The 19784-nt window shown below is 46.9% G+C and overlaps 1 protein-coding gene across 1 annotated transcript in view; it reads right to left on the reverse strand.

The window, feature by feature from the left end:
• The window catches only part of DYNC1H1 (dynein cytoplasmic 1 heavy chain 1), a 1397843-nt gene that overhangs the window by 1272422 nt on the left and 105637 nt on the right, over nucleotides 1–19784 (reverse strand). The window contains exon 10 of the mRNA XM_085626346.1: nucleotides 16346–16495. Coding sequence (XP_085482472.1) covers nucleotides 16346–16495 — 150 coding nt within the window. The remainder of the gene's footprint in view (nucleotides 1–16345; nucleotides 16496–19784) is intronic.

A 19784-nucleotide genomic window follows, 5' to 3' on the forward strand; every position in this document is an offset into this window, starting at 1 on the left:
CAGCTCGCCTCCTGGTCCTGGTCGTCCTCGACGTTCCCTGGTCCTCGTGGCTGCAGCGACAAGCTTCACCTTCACCTGCAATCTTCACGACATCGCCTGCTTCCTTCCTGGTTCCACGTGGTCACTGGCTAGTGACCTTGACTGTGTCCCTTCTGCTTGCAGGTCTCCTCTCTTCTTGATCCCAGACTTGGGATCCACCGGACACTCTTCACTGACTGCCTGTCAGCAACTTTCCTTCAGGCATCCATAGAAGTCCACGACGAAACCCGACGCAAGTTCACACCTATGCACCCGCAGTCCGTGGGCTAGGTAACTTGGGTACTTCGGTGCTCACAAGGGTAGTGACTATCCTAGGGTCTAGTTTCCGAGTCTCGACTCTCTAGCTGCTTCAGAAGTGTCTTTAAACTGTTAATTGCTAACAACTACTATTTCTATCGACTTTTACGCATTACGCGTGAGTGTTTCCACTCTGCACCTGAATCCCGTGGGCCTCCCACTTCCTAACTGTTGCTATTGTAGTGTAGCCCCAGCGATTCCCTAGGCCTAGGCCTATCCTATTTCCGTGACAGTGGTCCTTATACCACTTCTTTAGTATATGGTTTGCGTGGCCCCTAGGGCCTAACTGTATTACTTACCTGTGTGACTTAATGTATGCTTAAATAAGACTGTGTTGTACTTACCTCTAATCTCATAAAGAGTGCTGAGGGTTTGACTAGAATAAATACACTTTATTTTATATATATATCTGTTGTGGTGTCCTTTCATTTGGTATTCAAGGGATTATATATGGTATCACAGCTGGCTTCACATGCCATTCAGAGTTTAGCCTAAGACTGCTCTTGTCCATGCTACCACTAGGATAGCTGGTCTATAAGGTTGACTTTACAACCAATCACCATAAGGGTATTTGGACTGATATAAGGTGTACACTAGAACTAGTGACATCATACATCAGGCCAACTTCTCACACCCTATACCTCATGTGAGGACCTATCTGCATGAGCAGACAAGCCCCTACAATATCTGTCATTCTTAGATATTAGCTCAGTAAAGCCATCCCCAGTATATGGTCTGGAAACTGATCATTACAAGTTTCCTAGCACCATAATGGCTTTACTGAATCCTGGGATGTTTGGTATCAAACATATCAGAATAATAAAGCTGCACTGATCCCAGAGTCATCTAAATTATTCCCAGCACTCAGGGGTCCCGTCTAGAGGGGACCCCTGAACCAAACCAGCCTGTGGTGGGTTTCGGACTGGTGACCACCTGCCTGCCACCACAAGACAAGTTTCTAGACCCCTAGGGTGGAAGCCTTCGCTCCCTGGGTTAAAACACAAAGCCTTTCCTGGGCTGAGGTGCTCACTCCTCCACCAGGTCAGGAAGAGGCATCTGTAGCAGGGGAGTTTCAAAGGCCTTGCCGGCTTTACAAAGCGACCCCCAGCGTATTCTGCCATCAGGAACAGGCCCCCTTCCTGTCTCGCCCACTTTTCGGCGGAAAGACAGATGGGCAAAAGTAGGCCGGACAGAAGGTGTGCCCACCTCTGCCAACCTCACCTCTCAGGTGGGGGACTCAAGGTGAAGCACCCTCCAAATCAGGTGCCCCACGTGGGGTGAGCACTTTAAGGGTGTAGTCACCCAAAGGGCTACTACCTCGAGAACCCTTAACACTCCCCTTAAATGCTGTATTTAGGAAGCAACCCTGAGCCCAGAAACTAGATTCACCTCGACGAAACGAAGGACTTCTGCAGAAGAGGACAACAACTGCCTTGGCCCCAGCCCTACCGGCCTGTCTCCAGCTGCGGAACCCCTGCACGCCCATGGCCAGAGTCCGAGTGGCCCAACATCCTAGCAAGGTCCGTCCGGCGACTGACCTGGGATCCAGCATTGGACAACCTCCTACAACCTTCTCAACACCTGCAGCCTCATCCTGAAGGGTTCCTAGCCCCCTCCCCTCCCGGAACTGGTGATAAGAACCCAATAATAATACACCCCTGCACCCACAGCCCCCAGAGTTGTGAGGTGCCCGACCGACGGTGCTCTGGTGCCCAGCAACTCTTCAACTTTATCCTCCAGTTGTTGGTTCCCTTCGTCCAGTCTTTTAGCTCCAGTCTGCAGTCCTTTTTCCCCTACTAGCAACCTCCTTAAGAAAGCATTGGGCTACTGACACCTCCGAAGCCCCCTGCACCCAGCCACCTCTGCACCGCTGGTGGTGTTACGGACTTGGTGCTAACCTAGGACTGCCGCCTTTTCCCTCACCTTAACCCCAGGAGCTTGCCTCCCAAGACCCAGTGGTCTGTCCGTGAACAGCCCCCAACCTAGGTGCCCCCTAGCTCCATTGGCCAACATTGGCACTCTGCACCTAGTCGCCCTAGTGCCACCGGTGGTGTTCCTTGACTGTCAACCTGAACCTTGGTTCTACCCCACCAAAACTATTACTAAAAAGGTTTACTTACCCGCAACCTAATACTTGTTTTTCTCCATAGGACTGTATGGTGGGTTCTCTGAAAAGTGTTTATCTTGTCTTGTACTACATCAAAAGTAACTTAGTGCCTTCAAACGATTTAACCTGCTTACTGATGACCTCTGATGCTTAAACTGTGTCAGGAGTTTGTTTCATGCCAAACTAGAAAAGTAACTACAGATTATTCTGAAAGTAAACAAATCTATATATTACCAGGTATGAAGAAGGGTCTGAGGGAAGTTTACAGACCTGCACGGATAAATCCCCCCTACCATATATGACATCAACAAAGAATCCGCGGGTCCCTAGAAAAAAAAAAACACACACACACACACACACACAAAATTGCTGAGAAGGTCTACATGTTTCAGCCAACCTGGATCACAAATTGATCATGGCTTTCTTCAGGACCTAGTTGTTACTACCGAAATACTAAGTGAGTGAAAACTATCACAAAAACAATTGGAACGATCCAACCAACAGTATACCTGTGTAATGCTTAAAGTAGAAACTACAGGGATACGTGGTGAACTCCTGTATTAAATCGGGAGGACTACCCACCGCTCCTGGTAACAACTCAGGGAGAGAGGCAACGCTCTGTCCATCGCTACCTCGGGCTCTATCCTGGTTGTCACAAGCAGTGATCCCAAATGATGAAGCATTCCACCTCGGTGGGTGATCGGATTCCGTCCTCTTAAATAGGACTTCCTCCATTTGTGCTTTTCTGTTGGGTTGCGCTGGTTACTTGTCTGTATATATATATTTTTTTTTTTCTAGGGACCCGCGGATTCTATGTTGATGTCATAGTATATACAGAGCCAGCTTCCAGCACAAGTGGAAACACTAAGTCTTGACGACAAAAGAAATGTGGACAGAGCACTTCAAAGATGTATGAAATATAATGGTTAAGTTTCTTTCTAAGATAGAAAAAGGAAACTAAAATTAAGAAAAATAGGAAGCGTTGTAGGCATTAAAGAAGCAGGAAAAAAAAAAAAGTTTAACAAAGTGTGTTGACATACATCTCTCAACAGCAGATTGGTAAGTAGAACCAGCATTAAAGAGTCCAAGAAAGTGAAAAAAAGGAATTATTGAGCTTTAAAAGTTAAAAAAGAAATCATAGAGACTAGAGAAACAGTGGAAAGTAAAACGAGCAAAGATCCAGAAAGCACCACTGCAGAAACCAACAAAAAAAGAATGAGAAAGGTAAACTACAGATTAAGAAATCATTTATCTGCTTTAAATGAATAGCAACTCTGAGTTGGCTAAACTTCTCACATCACGTGAGCACACTTCTAAGGGAATGTCAGCTCTGCCTTTGTTGTCACCAGTCTCACCTATATGTTGGAGAGATGCATATCATGGTGTTTTCTTTATATCTGCTTCAGCATTTACCCTGCCCCTCTAACCTTACCTTTCCACTGCAAGAAAAAGGATATTTCCCCAGCCCTACATTTTTTTTATTTTTTAACTATTTCATACTGTTATTCCTTTTTGACAGCAGTCATCCAAATGATGCTAAAAGAAAGGTAAGTAAGGTAACCTGGGTACACGAATGATTTTCATTTTCTGACATGTATGTGATTTTAAGTAGAACATTAAACCCCCAAAACAGAAGTTGCATTTTCTTTATTTATTGTGCACAAGCAATAAAATATTGTAAGAGATTTGTTTCCCAAACCTACTTTCAGAGAACTGGAATTATATTTTTGCATAGGCTCATGGTAATTTACGCACCAGTTGTGGAAAGCTGGCTCTCTATTTAGTGTACCAAAATGAGGTGCACTGTGCAGAGAGATCAGGTCTTGCTCATTAGTGTACAGGGGTTTTCTCTAGCACTCCCAAGGTGCCCTATTTTTAGTAGAGTGGTTGAGCAGCCTTAGGCTTATCAAAGGGGAGTGGTAGGCATTTGTTTCACACAGAGTCAATAAATGAGACATACACAAAAAAATCCAACACCAATTTAGAAAAATAAGGCTTTTGTATTAATTTAGACACCAATATCTATGAAATCCAATAAGTACTTTTCGAGTTAGCGATTTTCAAAACACAGGTATGAGCTTTGAACGTGATGTTAGCCTACGGGAGAAACACACTGCATAAATGTAAATGTAAATGTAAATTGATACTTGTATATCGCACTACTCACCCGCAAGGGTCTCAAGGCGCTTGTACGAATACCGCTGTGGAACCCATCCTGGCTTTCCCTGTAAGGCGTCCACTCCTGGGCACCCCCAAGGTGGAGGCCAGGCATCCTTAGCGTTGTGGGGGCCGTTGTGGAGATTAAGCAAGCTATTGCCCAGAGTTGCAGAGTGGGACTCCATGATTGGAATAGGCACCGAGGCGAGAATTATCAGGTCCGTGGAATTTTTGAGCCCAAGACCCGCCGAGGCGGGGAATTGAACCCTGGTCCCGGGCTAGACCTCTGCATCAGGGTCTGCCGCTCTAATCATTGAGCCACACTTCTCCATCCATAGGATCACTTGCAAACTACTTACAGGACTGTTGTTCTGGGCTTAAGGTTAGTAGGGGCCAAGGTCCTTGGAACCACCAGCAGATTGGGTTTACCTACACTGGTGTGTCTGGGTGCAGAGGTGCTGGCCGGAAGGGTAGCCTCGAACGCTACCGCTCAAGTTCATGGAGAAAAGTACATGTAAGAACAAGCATTTGCAAAACAATAGGTCTCGCACTTATGAAAGAATGTGCTATTGGCATTGTAAATGACAATGCCTTGTATTTATTTGTTGCTTTTAAAACAGATAAATAAAAGGCATTGTTATTTACAAAGCCAATAGCTTAAACTCGTGCAAATGCGAGACCTATTGCATTGAAAATGCTTTCGGCGCCTGTGCTATAAATTTTAGAAAAAAGAAGTGTTTACGGTGGATGCGATAGAAGAACAAATGTTACTTACCTGTAAACTGTGGTTCTCCAGTATTGGTGTCTTTCATAGATTCACATGCTTGAATATTCCCCGTCGTCGAAGTGGGAGTCCCACGGTATATATAAAAAGCAATAAGTATTATGTATATATACGTATACACATACCTAACCACATAAGAGTATATACATACCCAAATAAACATCTATATATAGTTCAAATAACATATCAAGTTAAAAATACCATAGGATAGCATTGAGACATAGGAAAGCATTGAGAAAAAGAATCACTTTGCTAACATATCACTGTCACTTTATAGTCCAAACTCCAGCCAATCAGGCGCTAGCACCCTCTAGAACCTTCTCCTCAGAGGCTCAGGCCCTCAGATTTTCGAGCACGAGAGTGACCATAGAGCCGAAAGAGGAGAAGAGAGCCTCTGAGGGGAGGAGGGTGGGTCGCATGTGAATCTATGAAAGACACCAATACTGGAGAACCACAGTTTACAGGTAAGTAACATTTGTTCTTCTCCAGTATTTGGGGTGTCTTTCATAGATTCACATGCTTGAATAGAATAGTAAGCAGTAAACAGTATTCGGCTGACCAAGCCGTATTGATATTGCATGTAATACAAACAATGTATTTAAAACGCAATAATAATAATAATAATACCCCAGGAGGAGGGAAGTAGCAGAGGCTCACCTTATTTAAACCGATTTCGTAGAACTGCCTGTCCCACAGCCGTGTCTGCTTCGTTAATGGATTCCAGACAGTAGTGCTTCGTAAACGTGTGCCTGCTGGACCACGTAGCTGCCCGGCATATTTGATGGATGGGCACACCAGCGAACAGGGCAGTGGAAGATGACATAGCCCTCGTTGAATGGGCTCTCACTCCCGAAGACAGAGGCTTACCAGCCTTTTGATGGCAAAAAGAGATTGCTGATGAAACCCAACGGGCAATAGTAGGTTTGGTGACAGACTGTCCTTTGCAAGCACGCCCGTAGGCCACAAACAACTGGTCAGATTTGCGAAAGGATTGAGTCCTGCTAATGTAGAATTTTAGACATCTCTTCAAGTCCAGAGAATGTAAGCTTTGCTCCGCCGGGGTTTGTGGATGCGGGAAAAAAGTCTTTAAGAGCACTGGTTCGTTAAGATGGAAATCGGATGGCACTTTAGGTATAAAAACCGGATTAGTGCGGAGGATGACACAATCCGATCTGAATTGAAGGAACGGAGGCTTTATTGTAAAAGCGTGAATGTCACTGACTCTGCGGGAAGAGGTCAGAGCAAGGAGGAGGGCCACTTTCCAAGTTAAAAATTTGACATCCGCTGAGTGGATAGGTTCGAAGGGCGCCTTCATAAGCTGAGCCAGCACGATGTTCAGGCGCCACGTGGGTGGAGGACGCCGAATGGGCGGGAACATGCGGAAGAGACCCTTGAAAAATTGTTGTATGACTCTGGATGAATAGAGAGAGGACGAGCCATCTTGTCGGTAGCGAGATATTGCCGCTAGAAATACCTTTAAGGTAGAGTGTGATAATCCAGACTGCGCTAGTTGTAGGAAGAACGGCAGAATGTGTTCTGGAGGAGCGTGCACAGGATGAATGTGGGCGGAAGCACACCAATGACAAAATCGCTTCCATTTGAGCTTATACGTTTTCACTGTGGATGGAGCTCTTGCCTTAGCTAACACCTCCCTGCAGGCTGGAGGAATGTTCAAATGAGCAAATTCAAGGTGCTCAGGTTCCAAGCCGACAAGCTGAGAGATCTGGGATTCGGATGGCATATCCGACCATCGTTCATTGTGAGCAGATCCGGCTTCAGGTGGAGAAGGATGGGCTCGCGTTGGGATAGGAGAAGCAACTCCGAAAACCATGCCTGCCGAGGCCACCGTGGAGCTATTAGAAGTACATGGCACGGTTGTTGTCTCATCTTCCGCAGCACTCGTGGAATCAACGGAATCGGCGGAAAAGCGTACGCAAATATCCCGTACCAATTGATCGAAAGGGCATTTCCGCACGACCCTTCGTGGGGAAACCAGCTTGCGTAGGACTGGCATTTTGCATTCTGCGGGGTTGCGAAGAGGTCGATTGTCGGGTGACCCCAAAGGTCGAAGACGAATTCCAGCGTCGGTTGATGTAACTCCCACTCGTGGGTAGATGATGCTGACTGAGTGCATCCGCCAGAGTATTGGAAATGCCGGGCAGATGAATTGCTTGTATCGTCATCTGATGGAGTATGGCCCAACTCCAAATCCTCTGCGCCAGACGGGAGAGCAGTGGAGATCTCGTCCCGCCCTGTTTGTTCAGGTAGTGCATGCACGTGGTGTTGTCCGTCTGAATGAGGACTGACTTCCCTTGGAACTGCAGGCGGAAGGATTTCAACGCCAAGAAAATGGCCATCAGTTCCAGTCTGTTGATGTGCCAGCAACGCTGAGCCGCTGACCATAGGCCCTTGACGGATAGATCTTGAAAATGTGCGCCCCAACCCTCCATGGATGCGTCCGTGGTAAGGACGAGTTCTGGGGTTGACGACAGAAAGGATGTTCCTGCTGCGATGTTGGCAGGACAAGTCCACCAATGCAGCGCTTGAGCCATGCGGGGTGACACCACGACCTGATCGTTGAAGGAACCGGAAACCTGGCGCCACTGCTGGTCTAACTCCTCTTGGATGATGCGACTTTTTAGTCTGCAGAGAGGGATCAAAGCGATGCAGGAGGACGCCATTCCCAGAAAGGATTTTAATATGCGGACTGAAACTGACTGCTTTGCTGCGATGGAGCTCGCAAGCTGTTGAATCCGTTCCTGACGTTCTGCTGAAGCGAAGGCCATGGTTGTGCTCGTATTGATACAAGCGCCGAGAAAAGTCTTGCACGTAGTCGGCGTGAGTTGAGATTTTTGCACATTGATCGACAACCCCAGGGACTGAAACAGATCGAGACAGCGCTGGGTATCGAGGGCCGCCTGGTGAGAGGATTGAGCTTTGATGAGGCAATCGTCCAGGTAGGGGTATATCTGAATACCCTCTTGTCGTAAGTGAGCCACCACCGGGGCTAGGAATTTTGTAAAGACCCGCGGGGCTGAGCAGAGTTCGAAGGGTAGGACTTTGAATTGGTAGTCCCTGTGGCCCACTCGAAACCGTAGGTATTTCCTGTGGCGTGGTAGAATGGGCACATGGAAATATGCGTCCTGCAGATCGATCGTTGTCATGTAATCCTCCTGAGAAAAGAATTGGAGGATGTCCTTCAATGTGAGCATCCGAAAGGACTGAGTCTTGAGAAATTTGTTGAGCAATCTGAGATCGAGGATTGGACGCCATTCCCCTGATTTCTTTAGTATGAGGAAAAAACGGGAATAGAATCCCAACCCTCTTTGATATTTCGGAACCACTTCGATGGCACCCTTGTTTAACATTATTTGGATTTGTTTGAAAAGTTCTCTGAGATGGGCGGGTGGTGGCCCGGATGGCGGTGTGCGTGGAGGAACCTTCACAAACTCTAGGGCGTGGCCCCTTGAAATTTTATCCAGGACCCAGCGGTCCGAAGTGATTAAGGACCAGGTTGAAAAGAACTGGGAGATTTTTCCTCCAACAAGAACTAGAGGACAACTGGGAAAAGGAAGTACTTTCCGTACAGAGTCACTGCTTCTTGGTTGAATTTCCTCTGTAATTCGACTTTCCTCTGTATGACTTGCTATTTTGCTGTCTGTAGGACTGCTGCGGTTGTGAATAGTACAGCTGTTGCCCCTGATTGTACGAGCGGTATTGGGACGAGGAGCCACGAAAGGATGATGATGAGGAGGTGCCGCGGCCGCGCGCACCTCGAAAGGGCTGCTTCTTAAACTGTAGAGTGCCGAGGGAACGAGCCGTATCCGTATCCTTTTTAATGGTTTGCAAGGCATCTTCTACATGCTGGCCGAATAATGACTCCCCGTCATATGGCATGTCCAAAATCTTAGCCTGGACCTCTTGCCGAAAAGAGGTTGACCGAAGCCAGCCCTGTCTTCTTAGGACGGCTGCTCCCGCCAATTGGCGAAAACCGGTGGATGCGATGTCAACAGAGCAGTCAATGATCTCGGATGACGCCCTTTCTCCCTCTTGCAGGATTTTCTGAGCTTCCGCTCTTGAATCCTCCGGTATAAGTTTGACCAATGCAGCCATGTCCGACCACATCTGTCTATCATAACTGCCGAGGATAGCCAAGGAATTCGCAGCCCGGACCGTTGTTGACGCCATGGTTGAAAACTTCTTGCCTATAGCATCCAGGCGACGGCCGTCGCGGTCCGGAGGCGCCGACATTGGAGATGATGGATTCTTGGAGCGGCGCTGTGCCGCTTGTGTGATCACTGAGTCCGGCTTAGGTTGAGACACCAAGCAGGCTGGGGAAGAATCCGGAGCTTTATATTTTTTCTCCAGGCGTGGGAGCACCGCCGGAATAGAATTAGGTGTCTTCATTAATTTTAGGCCTTCATTCCATATGAAGTCTATGATTGGCACAGCTTGTACTTGTTTCTGAGGTTGGGACTTGAAGTCATATAAGAAACAGTCCTCTTCCCTGACCACCATGGGAAGGTGAAAGCGTTGTGCTGCTCTCTCCATCAGCTGATGGAACCCTGTTATGTCGACAGGTGGCGAGTTGACTGGTGACCTTGGCGGTGATGCGGGCGAATTGATTTGGTAATCATCCCAGTCCGCCATAGTGTCGTCTTCTGGGAGCTCGCCCTCTTCCGTATCCGGATTGTCCATATTATCATCCTCTGCATTGAAAGGCAGTGCAGGTGTGGAGGGCGTGGGTATCGTTGGCAATATAGGAGGTGGAACCTCAGATGGCGCTTCACGTGGAGTATTTTGAGGGGATGCTGGAAAACGACGATTATAGTCCTCCAACATATATTGGAGGTTGGAAACAAGCTGCACAGGAAGCTGCATCATAGGAACCGGAGCAGAGGTATTTTGCTCTTCTTCCTGTTCATAAAATTCATCCTCCTCAGACTCTTGGCATTTTATATGGAGCTCCGAAGGACTATGAGCATCCCGAAAAAGAGACTGATCGCCTTCATCCGAATCGTCCTCATCCCCTGAGGGAAATAGTTGACGAGGTGGCCGTGGTCCAGGTGGTAACATCACTGGGTCTAGCATGGCCTTACGACGAAGCATTAAGGAGCTGTCCACAGACCCCGGTGCTGGTGTTGACATTGGCACCAATGGCATTGTCGCAAAATTTGACCCTACCGTCGTCGAGGCGACCGTCGACGAAGCAATCGTCGACGGAGCTGCCGTCGACGAGGTTGTTGCCGTCGACGGGACTGTCGTCGACGGGGTGGCTGTCGTCGACGGGGTGGCTGTCGTCGACGGGGTGGCTGCCGTCGACGGGGTGGCTGCCGTCGACGGAATGGCTGCCGTCGACGGAATGGCTGTCGTCGACGGAATGGCTGTCGTCGACGGAATGGCTGTCGTCGACGGTGTGGCTGTCGTCGACGAGGCTGTCGTCGACGAGGAAGATTTCCTCTTCTTCTTTTTACCCATCGTCGACGGAGTTGTGGACGTCGACGGAAGCGCCAGCTTCCCAGTCGTCGACGAAGAAGTGAGTGGTATCGTCGACGAGACAGTTCTAAGTGATACACATACTATCGTCGACGGAGAAGACGTCGACGAAGTCAGTGTCGTCGACGAAGGATATCTACTCGATACCGTCGTCACCGTCGTCGACGAGGCTGATGAAGTAGCCGATCTCGTCGACGGAGGGGCCGTCGACGGGCCCGTCGACGGTTTTGAAAGTTTCTGACTGGAAACATGTGCTGACGGAGTCACAGGCGCCTGAGAGCTACGTCTCGGGGGCGCAGACGTGGAGACAGAGACCTTGCCTGTAGACACTTCCTCAAGGTGAAGTCTCTTCTTTTTCAGAAAAGGAGATGGCAAGTCCTGGACACTTCCACGCTTTGAGGAGACTCCTGTTTTGACAGAGGCTACACTTTCCACCTCAGAAAGTGGGTTGTCTGTGTCCTTTAGTTTTTGAAGCCATATCAAAAGGCGACCTTCTCTATCTTTCAAAGTTTTGTGAGAGAAAGTTCTGCAGATCTTACAATTAGCCACCTTGTGATCAGGATACAGACAATAAATACATTTCTCATGGGGATCCTCAGAGAAAAGTCTTGACTTTCCGCAAGATGAACAAGGACGGAAAAGAGATTTCTTACTTGCAGACATGATGAGAGATAAAAAACCTCAAACCAGAAGAAGAACTGAGCAGAGCTCAGGGAGACTCCCTTCACACGACGTGCGGTAGAAAATCTGAGGGCCTGAGCCTCTGAGGAGAAGGTTCTAGAGGGTGCTAGCGCCTGATTGGCTGGAGTTTGGACTATAAAGTGACAGTGATATGTTAGCAAAGTGATTCTTTTTCTCAATGCTTTCCTATGTCTCAATGCTATCCTATGGTATTTTTAACTTGATATGTTATTTGAACTATATATAGATGTTTATTTGGGTATGTATATACTCTTATGTGGTTAGGTATGTGTATACGTATATATACATAATACTTATTGCTTTTTATATATACCGTGGGACTCCCACTTCGACGACGGGGAATATTCAAGCATGTGAATCTATGAAAGACACCCCAAATACTGGAGAAACAGAGGTTTGTTTCTCACATGAGCCTGAAGCAGCATGTTTCCCACCTCCATCACTCCTATGGTGTCAACACAATAAAATCCAACCCATGTGTTAATGTGGGTTTCAGGCAGCAAGCAGGCGGTTAGGGTATGTGAAAAGCCAATTCAGTATGCAAAACACAAACACAATTCTGTAACTGTGCCAACCCCTCTGCCATTCGATCACTGAAAGAAGCTGTGAGTAACGAAGCACCATTTCTCTAGGGCGCCTGCTTGAGAAGGGAAAGCTACACAAGTGAGTGATGGGAGGAGAGTGGAGGCTGTAAGGAGCGGCATGCTTGGTCGGTCACTCGAAGAGTCTGTCCTTTGTCAGACAACTAGGTTACAACAAGGCGCTGCCGGCGCCAGACCCCAAAAACAGACACAAACCACTGATAGGGACAAAAGCAACTCCAAGCAGACCAGTGTGCCTGAATACCGCTTGTGGGCACCCACTAGGCACTGTGCAAGAAATGGCTATGCAAGTGCTGTCTATTAGAAAGCAAGCATGCTTTGAAGGCAGTGTCTGTGGGAACAGAAGGGGCCACGCAGTTTAACAAAAAAAAAAAGTGCGATCATTTTCACAATTAATGCTTACTTGTCTCAATGGCAATTGTAATTTCCCGATGTACAGCACTGGGCAAACAGCTGCTCTGACAGATGAACAGCCACATCCATGCTTTGAAGCCTAAGTAGCATTCAATGAAGAAATCCGGCTCAGATGTAACAAAAAACGAGTTGGGCAACCCGCGCACAACAGGAAGCGCAGCCGCCATGTTTCAAAGAAAGAAAGAAAGAAAAAAAAAAACGATTTGGGCGACTGGCGCCCAACCATGATTTATTGTTAAAGTAAAAAAAAAAAAGATTTGGGCGAACTACGCACAAGACTACGTGCGCCCACCAGGATTTAATGTAAATAAAAAAAAACAGATTGGGCGAGCGGGCTCCTGCTGTGAAAATAAAACTACGATAGCCATTGTTTGTATTGTGCCAGTGTTGCTGTTCACATGAAAGATGGTGTCATGCTGAAATATTAAGCACGGTGCCCTGGCTGTGAAGAGCAGAGAGCTGATAAGCGGTCCACGGGTGATGAAGAGAAGAGAGCTGATAAGCGTCCTCAGCAATGAGCAGCAGGGAGTTGAAAAGCAGTACCCTGCAGGAAAGCATGTACTGCTGCAATAGGAGAAAGTAATTTAAAAACAAATGGTGCTCACAGACCTAAATGGAACACACTGAGGAACAATACAAGTAAAAGAGCCAGTCCTTATGGGAGGTTACAAATGCAGACAAGGCGGTACTAAGGAGGGACTAACAAGCGTATTACCGAATCAGTAGCTAACATTTCGAAAGGACAGCAACAGGAGCCAAGTGAAAAGATGGGCGGCGAGTGGGCAGAGCTTCAAGTCCACAACAGAGAACAGCATGCATTACAGAGCAGCACATGCGCTGCCCAGGCTTGGCCTAACAAGGCTGCAAGTGAGAACTAGGGGATCAGCCCAGCAGAATCCAAAGGGAGTTTAATTACACAAGGACACACTCATTAGTTCTCGCCTGACCCAGTGACCCAGCACATGCGCTGGTCTGGTGAGTCTTTTTGTGAGGGCTCAAAATATGCTACCATGGCCAGCCTAGAGCTACAGTGCCTGTGCGCGGGCTTAGGCGCAGAGGCTGGCAAACCTAGTCATGCTCATTAAGCGCCCGCAATCACTCACTTTCGCCCGTGATCACTTTCGCGGCACCCCTTTGATGTTCTCGTTCAAAGAACATCAAACATCAAAGAACATGTTGTTGTGTTAATGCTTTGCTGCGCCCGTTTGACTTACAATGTGCTTTCTCTTTCCACAAACTCGATGTTTGTGTTCCTTTATTTTGAGATGCTTTTAGTATTACTGTTTTGTGACTTAAAGAACATTAAGGAAATGTTACTGTGAAACTGGACAACGTTCACAGTGTTTTTTCTGATCGCAGCGGCTGCTTCATGTCCGTCGCACCATTCAGGGAGTCCTTTCGTTGGCACTTTCATGAGGACATGATGAGGAAGCTGGAAACTTTTGGCACATTCACTTTAAAAGCACAGCATGTTGGCGACTGGTTAATCGATTAGACCTATGTAGCGCTTTAGATCTCAAAGCGCTATGGTGGGTGCAGCAGTTGCAACTCATGAAATATGGGGTGCAACTCACAAGGAGGGGGCAGGTTTGAGTGCACATTGTCTACAATCGAACTCTTAAGATGATGGGATGTGTGTATCCATTATCAGCACTCAGTCTTCGCTAAGTGATCTTGTTTGTTTTGTTGTTGTGTTAATGCTTTGCTGCGCCCGTTTGACTTACAACGTGCTTTCTCTTTCCACAAATTTGATGTTTGTGTTCCTTTATTTTGAGATGCTTTTAGTATTACTGTCACACGAACAACCACCCCCACCACCCCACCCCACCCCACAACCACACACACACACACACACACACACACACACACACAACCACACCAATCATTGGCATAGCCAATAGGTCTCGCCTTTGGGACCTTATAAGTGTTTAGCCACGCAACAGTTGATGTGGTTCCACCAAGGATATTGTGCTGCACAGCTAAATACTTAGAAGGTCCCAAAAGCGAAACCTACTGGCTATGCCAATGCTTATTTTTGTGTTAGGCACGCAGAGATTAAAGGATTTGTCCATAATCACAGGAGGTTGGGCATCATTGCAGAGACTCGAACCTGGTCCCCAGCTTCAAGGTCGACCGCTCTAGCTGTAAGGCTACATCCTCTCCCCTGGGTGCTGGGCCACTCTAACTCGGGCCATGGGCATCAGGTGCACAGTGGTGCAGACTCACAGATTTGGCGGAGCCAGAGCCTGTGGGTGAGAAAATCCGGTTCTCACAGAAGACAAAATCTGGTTGTGGAAGGCAGGGCAGGTACTCTGGGTTCTGTGGGGCTGCTGGACACACAGGATTTCGCTGGAGCAGTTCAAGGTCGAGACAGGTCGGTAGGGCTGGGGCCGGGGCCAAGTCAGCTGGTGACCTACTCTTCTTCCTTCAGCACAGCTCTTCGGTTGTTCCAGGTAGGTGAAGTTTGGGACCAATGGGTCCCTTCCTTGGGGTGGGTACACCCCCCATTATGCCACCCTTCAGTGGGAGGGAGCCCTAGACCTCACTCTGGTTGGCTGGGTCCAACCATCTTCAAATTGCGGGGACTGAGAGTTGTGTTTCCCCTCACCTCACCCACCTGAGGGGTGGGGTTGGCAAAGGTGGGTATACCTCTCCCATCTTGGTTTTCCCGCCAATTCCCCCCCCACCCAAAGTGGGGGTCAGAACCAGTGGGGGCCAGTTGTTGGGAGCAGCAGATGGCTGGGGTAGCTCACAAAGGCAGCAAGCCTTTGAAGCTATCCATTCGTGGACCCTGCACATTCTGGGGGAGGAGGCTTGGCACCTCTGCCCAGGATGTGCATGGTTTCAGGATCCTGAGAGCTTGAGGCGCTCGATCCAGGGGGTCCAGAAACATGTCTGGGGGTGGCAGCTGGCGAACGGCCAGGACACTAGAGTTAGGTCACTTTTCAGGGGGTATCTCTAAGATGCCCTCTGAGTGTATTTTACATTAAATCCCACACTGGCACCAGTGTGGGTTTAATGTGCTGAGAAGTTTGATACCAAACTTTCCAGATTTCAGAAAAGCAATTATGGTGCTGTGGAGTTTGTAATAAACTCCCAGACCAGATACTCTTTATGGCTTCACTGCACTTACAATGTCTAAGAATAGGCTTAGAGACTGTAGGGGTACAGGGCTCATGCACTCAGCTAGAGGGGTGGTTGACCTATGCAATAGGAAGTGGGATCTACACCTGGCACACAGGGATGTGTGCCATGTCGACTCTCTACTTTTCTTAACATCAAAACACAGCCTGCAATGGCAGTGTGTGAGTGTAAAGGTACAAGACCTCTAAGGGTGGCACAATAAGTGCTGCAGCCCTTAGAGGCCTTCTCTGGTCACAGAGCCCTTGGAACCTAGGGAACCATTTACAAGGGACTTGCATGTGGCCAGAAGTGTACCAATTTGGGGGTACACAGTACAGTTTTTAGGAAAGAACTTAGGCCCTGGGTACCTGGTTGGCAGGAACCCAGGGCAAACTCAGTCAAAGAGGATCAACATCAGGCAAACATTGGGGGGAAGCCATGCAAAAAGGCGCACTTTCCTACAATATGCGCTCAAAGGTTACCGATTTGAAACAAAAACTGAGCAATTTAACACAATTTACAATAGAGCTCAAAGTCTGTCCCAATCAAGATATTCTCGTCTGACTCATCACAAACCCAACTGCAAAATCAAACAAACTAACATGTCAAAGCGAAGGTGCTTACTTTGATTTTGGGCTCCCCTCCAGGTTTGTGGCTGACTTGTGGAGCATCAGTATCCATATCCACTTCCGCTTTGTCATCAAACTGTCCCATGAGAACCTGAGTCCAGGTTTTCAGTCCAGCTTGCAGACGAACTCCCAGAATTCTTTCAATCTATATAAAGAAAAAAAGGTAAGTATAAACGAACCCTCATTTAAAAAGATACTGTACAAAACATTATAAACATACTAAAGCTGCTTTTTCCTAACATTTTAGTAAACAATTTGCTCTACAGCAATCTAAGTGGCTCCAACAACATTGATTAGTTCCAAGACTGATTTTTGTGCCACTCAGATCAGGACACCAGTTTTATTATATGCCTGGTGTCCAAGTAATAGAGCTCTATGGTGCAAAACAGGTACAGATAAGAAATAAATAACCCGACAGAAACCGGCAACCAACACTGAAGTGATAATTGACATTTGGCATGCAAGGACAGCAAACTAACGAGACAAAGTTATTCTTTTTGTACAACTTTATATAATGTGTTGACCAAAGTACAACGCTTCGTCTTAAAACTAGAGATGAATGCCCATTGTGGTGGGGGTCAAACTTCGTTCTCAGGGTGTGAGGTATAGGGACAGGGACAGTTGAGGTACAGGGGAGTGGGTCATGGTTTTGTTTTAGAAACATGTTTTTATGCGATTAACCGAGTTTGTCACTATGTCGAAGGCAGATGCATTTAACCCCCATTTTGGGATGACGTACGGAAAGACGCAATTCACTTGTTTTTCTTTTTTTTTACATGTCAATAAAAACACATACACATTTTTTGACACACAATGTTGTCTGTGCCTATGGATGCCTCTGGGAATGGCTGGATGGGTGCTGTGAAGGAGAGAGGGGAAAAGGACAAATCAGAATCTCCATTAGGGTAATTTTTCCACTTGATCGTTCTGCACATCTTCCTTTACGATTGATTGGGAAAAAACAACTTCATAGTTAAATGTGGTGGAAGGCCAAGGGGTAAGAAGAAGCATCTGGCCAACCAGGTTTCAACCAAATAAACAGCACAGACCTTCCCCGCTGTAGCGGTCTAGAAAATGAATCCAGAGTGATGCAAAAACCATGCGGAGTAGCCCACACACTGTCCCTCAAAGGTCTGTGATGGGCTCATGCCTTTGGTTAACTCAGTCAATGTACCTTTGCTTTGTTGGTGGTCTGAGCATGAAGTCTTCAAGGAACTTTAACGGCTCTGATGTCATGGGAGGTAGGATTTGAAAATCAAAAGTAAATTCAGATGGCAATAGTGGCTTTCGCCACATGAACGGTGAAAGGAAAACTACTTTAGGGAAAAACCAAAAGACCTCAAACTCTAAAGAGTCTTTTACTTTCCATATAAAACGTCAGATCTATTCAGACTATGTAGGCTCTCAAGGATAAGATGATTTCTTTATTCAAGGAAACTCTGTTAATAGTTTTGAACTGAACAAAAGGGACAGTCCCAAGACCACTCCACCTTGATGCAAGAGGTTATAAAGCTTTTCAAGAAAAAAGTGAATACAGCTGCTACCAAAAGAGCATTCTGCAACGCCCACATTTTACATTAATGCATGGTCCGTTAAGACATGCCATAATAGAAGGCCAATAATGCTTACAGGTACTAACTTATAATACAAGTAGAAGCCAAATGTGAAATGAAAATAACCATGTACCCAAGGAGGTTTGCATAGATTTAAGACTAATCTGTAACTTAGTCATGAATTCTTAACCATATGCTTTTGAGTTCTTTCCAAGAAGAATTTTGTTTCCTCGATGCTATGTGTGCAAATGACTAGCTCATGTACCACACTACCCAGTTCAGCAATGGAAAGTAAGGATGAAAAATAGCTTTCTACTGAACATGCAGATCGGGACCAGATGAAGTAACAGTAATGTGTTCTCTTCGGATGCCTTCTTCTATATTCTCCAATATTTACATGTAACCCCTTGCCACTATACTCAAAGCAAACGTTCTCTACCACCTATATGCAGAAGACACACACATCTACCTAGAAGTTTCCTCTTCGAAGACATAAAACGACTAAACTCAACTCCCAAGAGTCCAAAACTGGCTCTCACAACCACCAGAAACTCAACCAAGATAAGACGGAAATCCTGCTCCTATCCCAAAATGGGCAGACAACACAAGAGAGTGGCTAAAAACCATTGACACTCTAAATTGCAATTTGACGCTATCTGAATGTGTCAAATCTCTGGGGATCACCCTGGACCCAAATCTGAGCATGAAACACCACATTAAAAAACATAGCCAAGAGCGCATCCTACAACCTAAAACTTACACAAAATCAAAACCTTTGCCCCCCCAAATGACCTAAAAATCACAACACCAGCAATGGCACGGTCTAAACTGGACTATGGGAACACCACCCTCACTGGCACTGCAAAGTCGCACCTACCCCCCTTAAGAGCCACACTCAATGCAGCAGAAAGGATGGTCACTGAAAAAGACACAATCACATCTACCCCCCCTAAAAAATCTCAAGTGCCCATTCAAAGCCCACTGCGGCTTCAAAATGGCCTGCCTCGTGCACAATGTCATCCACAACCGGAAACTAGCCTACCTTGCATCCAAACTATCAAAGGCAGGTCAGACACGAAATCTAAGCACCACCAATACTTTTCTGCTCATCCCACTAAAAAACCACAAACAAAAAGCCCTAAAACACTTCTTTTCGAGCAATGCTACCAAAATCTGGAACTCTCTCTCCAGTCCAGATCAGGACACACCCCTTCTACATGAGCTTCTAAAGACATCTAAAAGATCTTTTCCTCAATCAACACCTCAACCCTCCGGACTGGCTAGCCTACTACTTACTGTAGGTCTGCTCCTCTACAGAAGTTGTGACCCAACGCTGAACAAATCTGTGATCTCTGCAACTTATGTTTCCTTAACAGTGTTTCGATCATGTCTGTACTAGTGCTCTGATATACACCCCCCCCCCTCCACCCCCCCCCCCCCCCCCGGGTCTTGCCAGCATTATATAAAACACTTTAAAGAAATAAAATAAAACTCAGTGCAAAATAAAAAAGGATTTTGAATTCCAAGACAAACCGCAGATCGAATCAGTGGCTAAAAATCTTGCTGTATGTCACATTCCATTTAGAGCTTGTCAGCATGGACAATAGCCAGGCAGTTTAAGTAACCAACTGGATAAATAAAAACAATCAAAATACACTTCTTATTGATAGGTTATACACTATGCCTAAAGTTGCTTTTTAGGTCTCGGCTCGAAGGCTGCGCTTGCGCAGTCTCGGTCCGAGATTTAATGTTTTGGAGAAGAGGGGCTTGAACCCTCCCCTCTTCTCTCCTCTTCTCCATTGGCTGGCCTCTTGAATGCAGGCCAGCCATTGGACAAGAGGTTTGTCTCTCCGAACAGGCCCGTCCTTTTCGGATTCGGGG

Source organism: Triturus cristatus, chromosome 9 (genome assembly GCF_964204655.1).
Source record: "Triturus cristatus chromosome 9, aTriCri1.1, whole genome shotgun sequence".
Taxonomy (NCBI): Eukaryota; Metazoa; Chordata; class Amphibia; order Caudata; family Salamandridae; genus Triturus; species Triturus cristatus.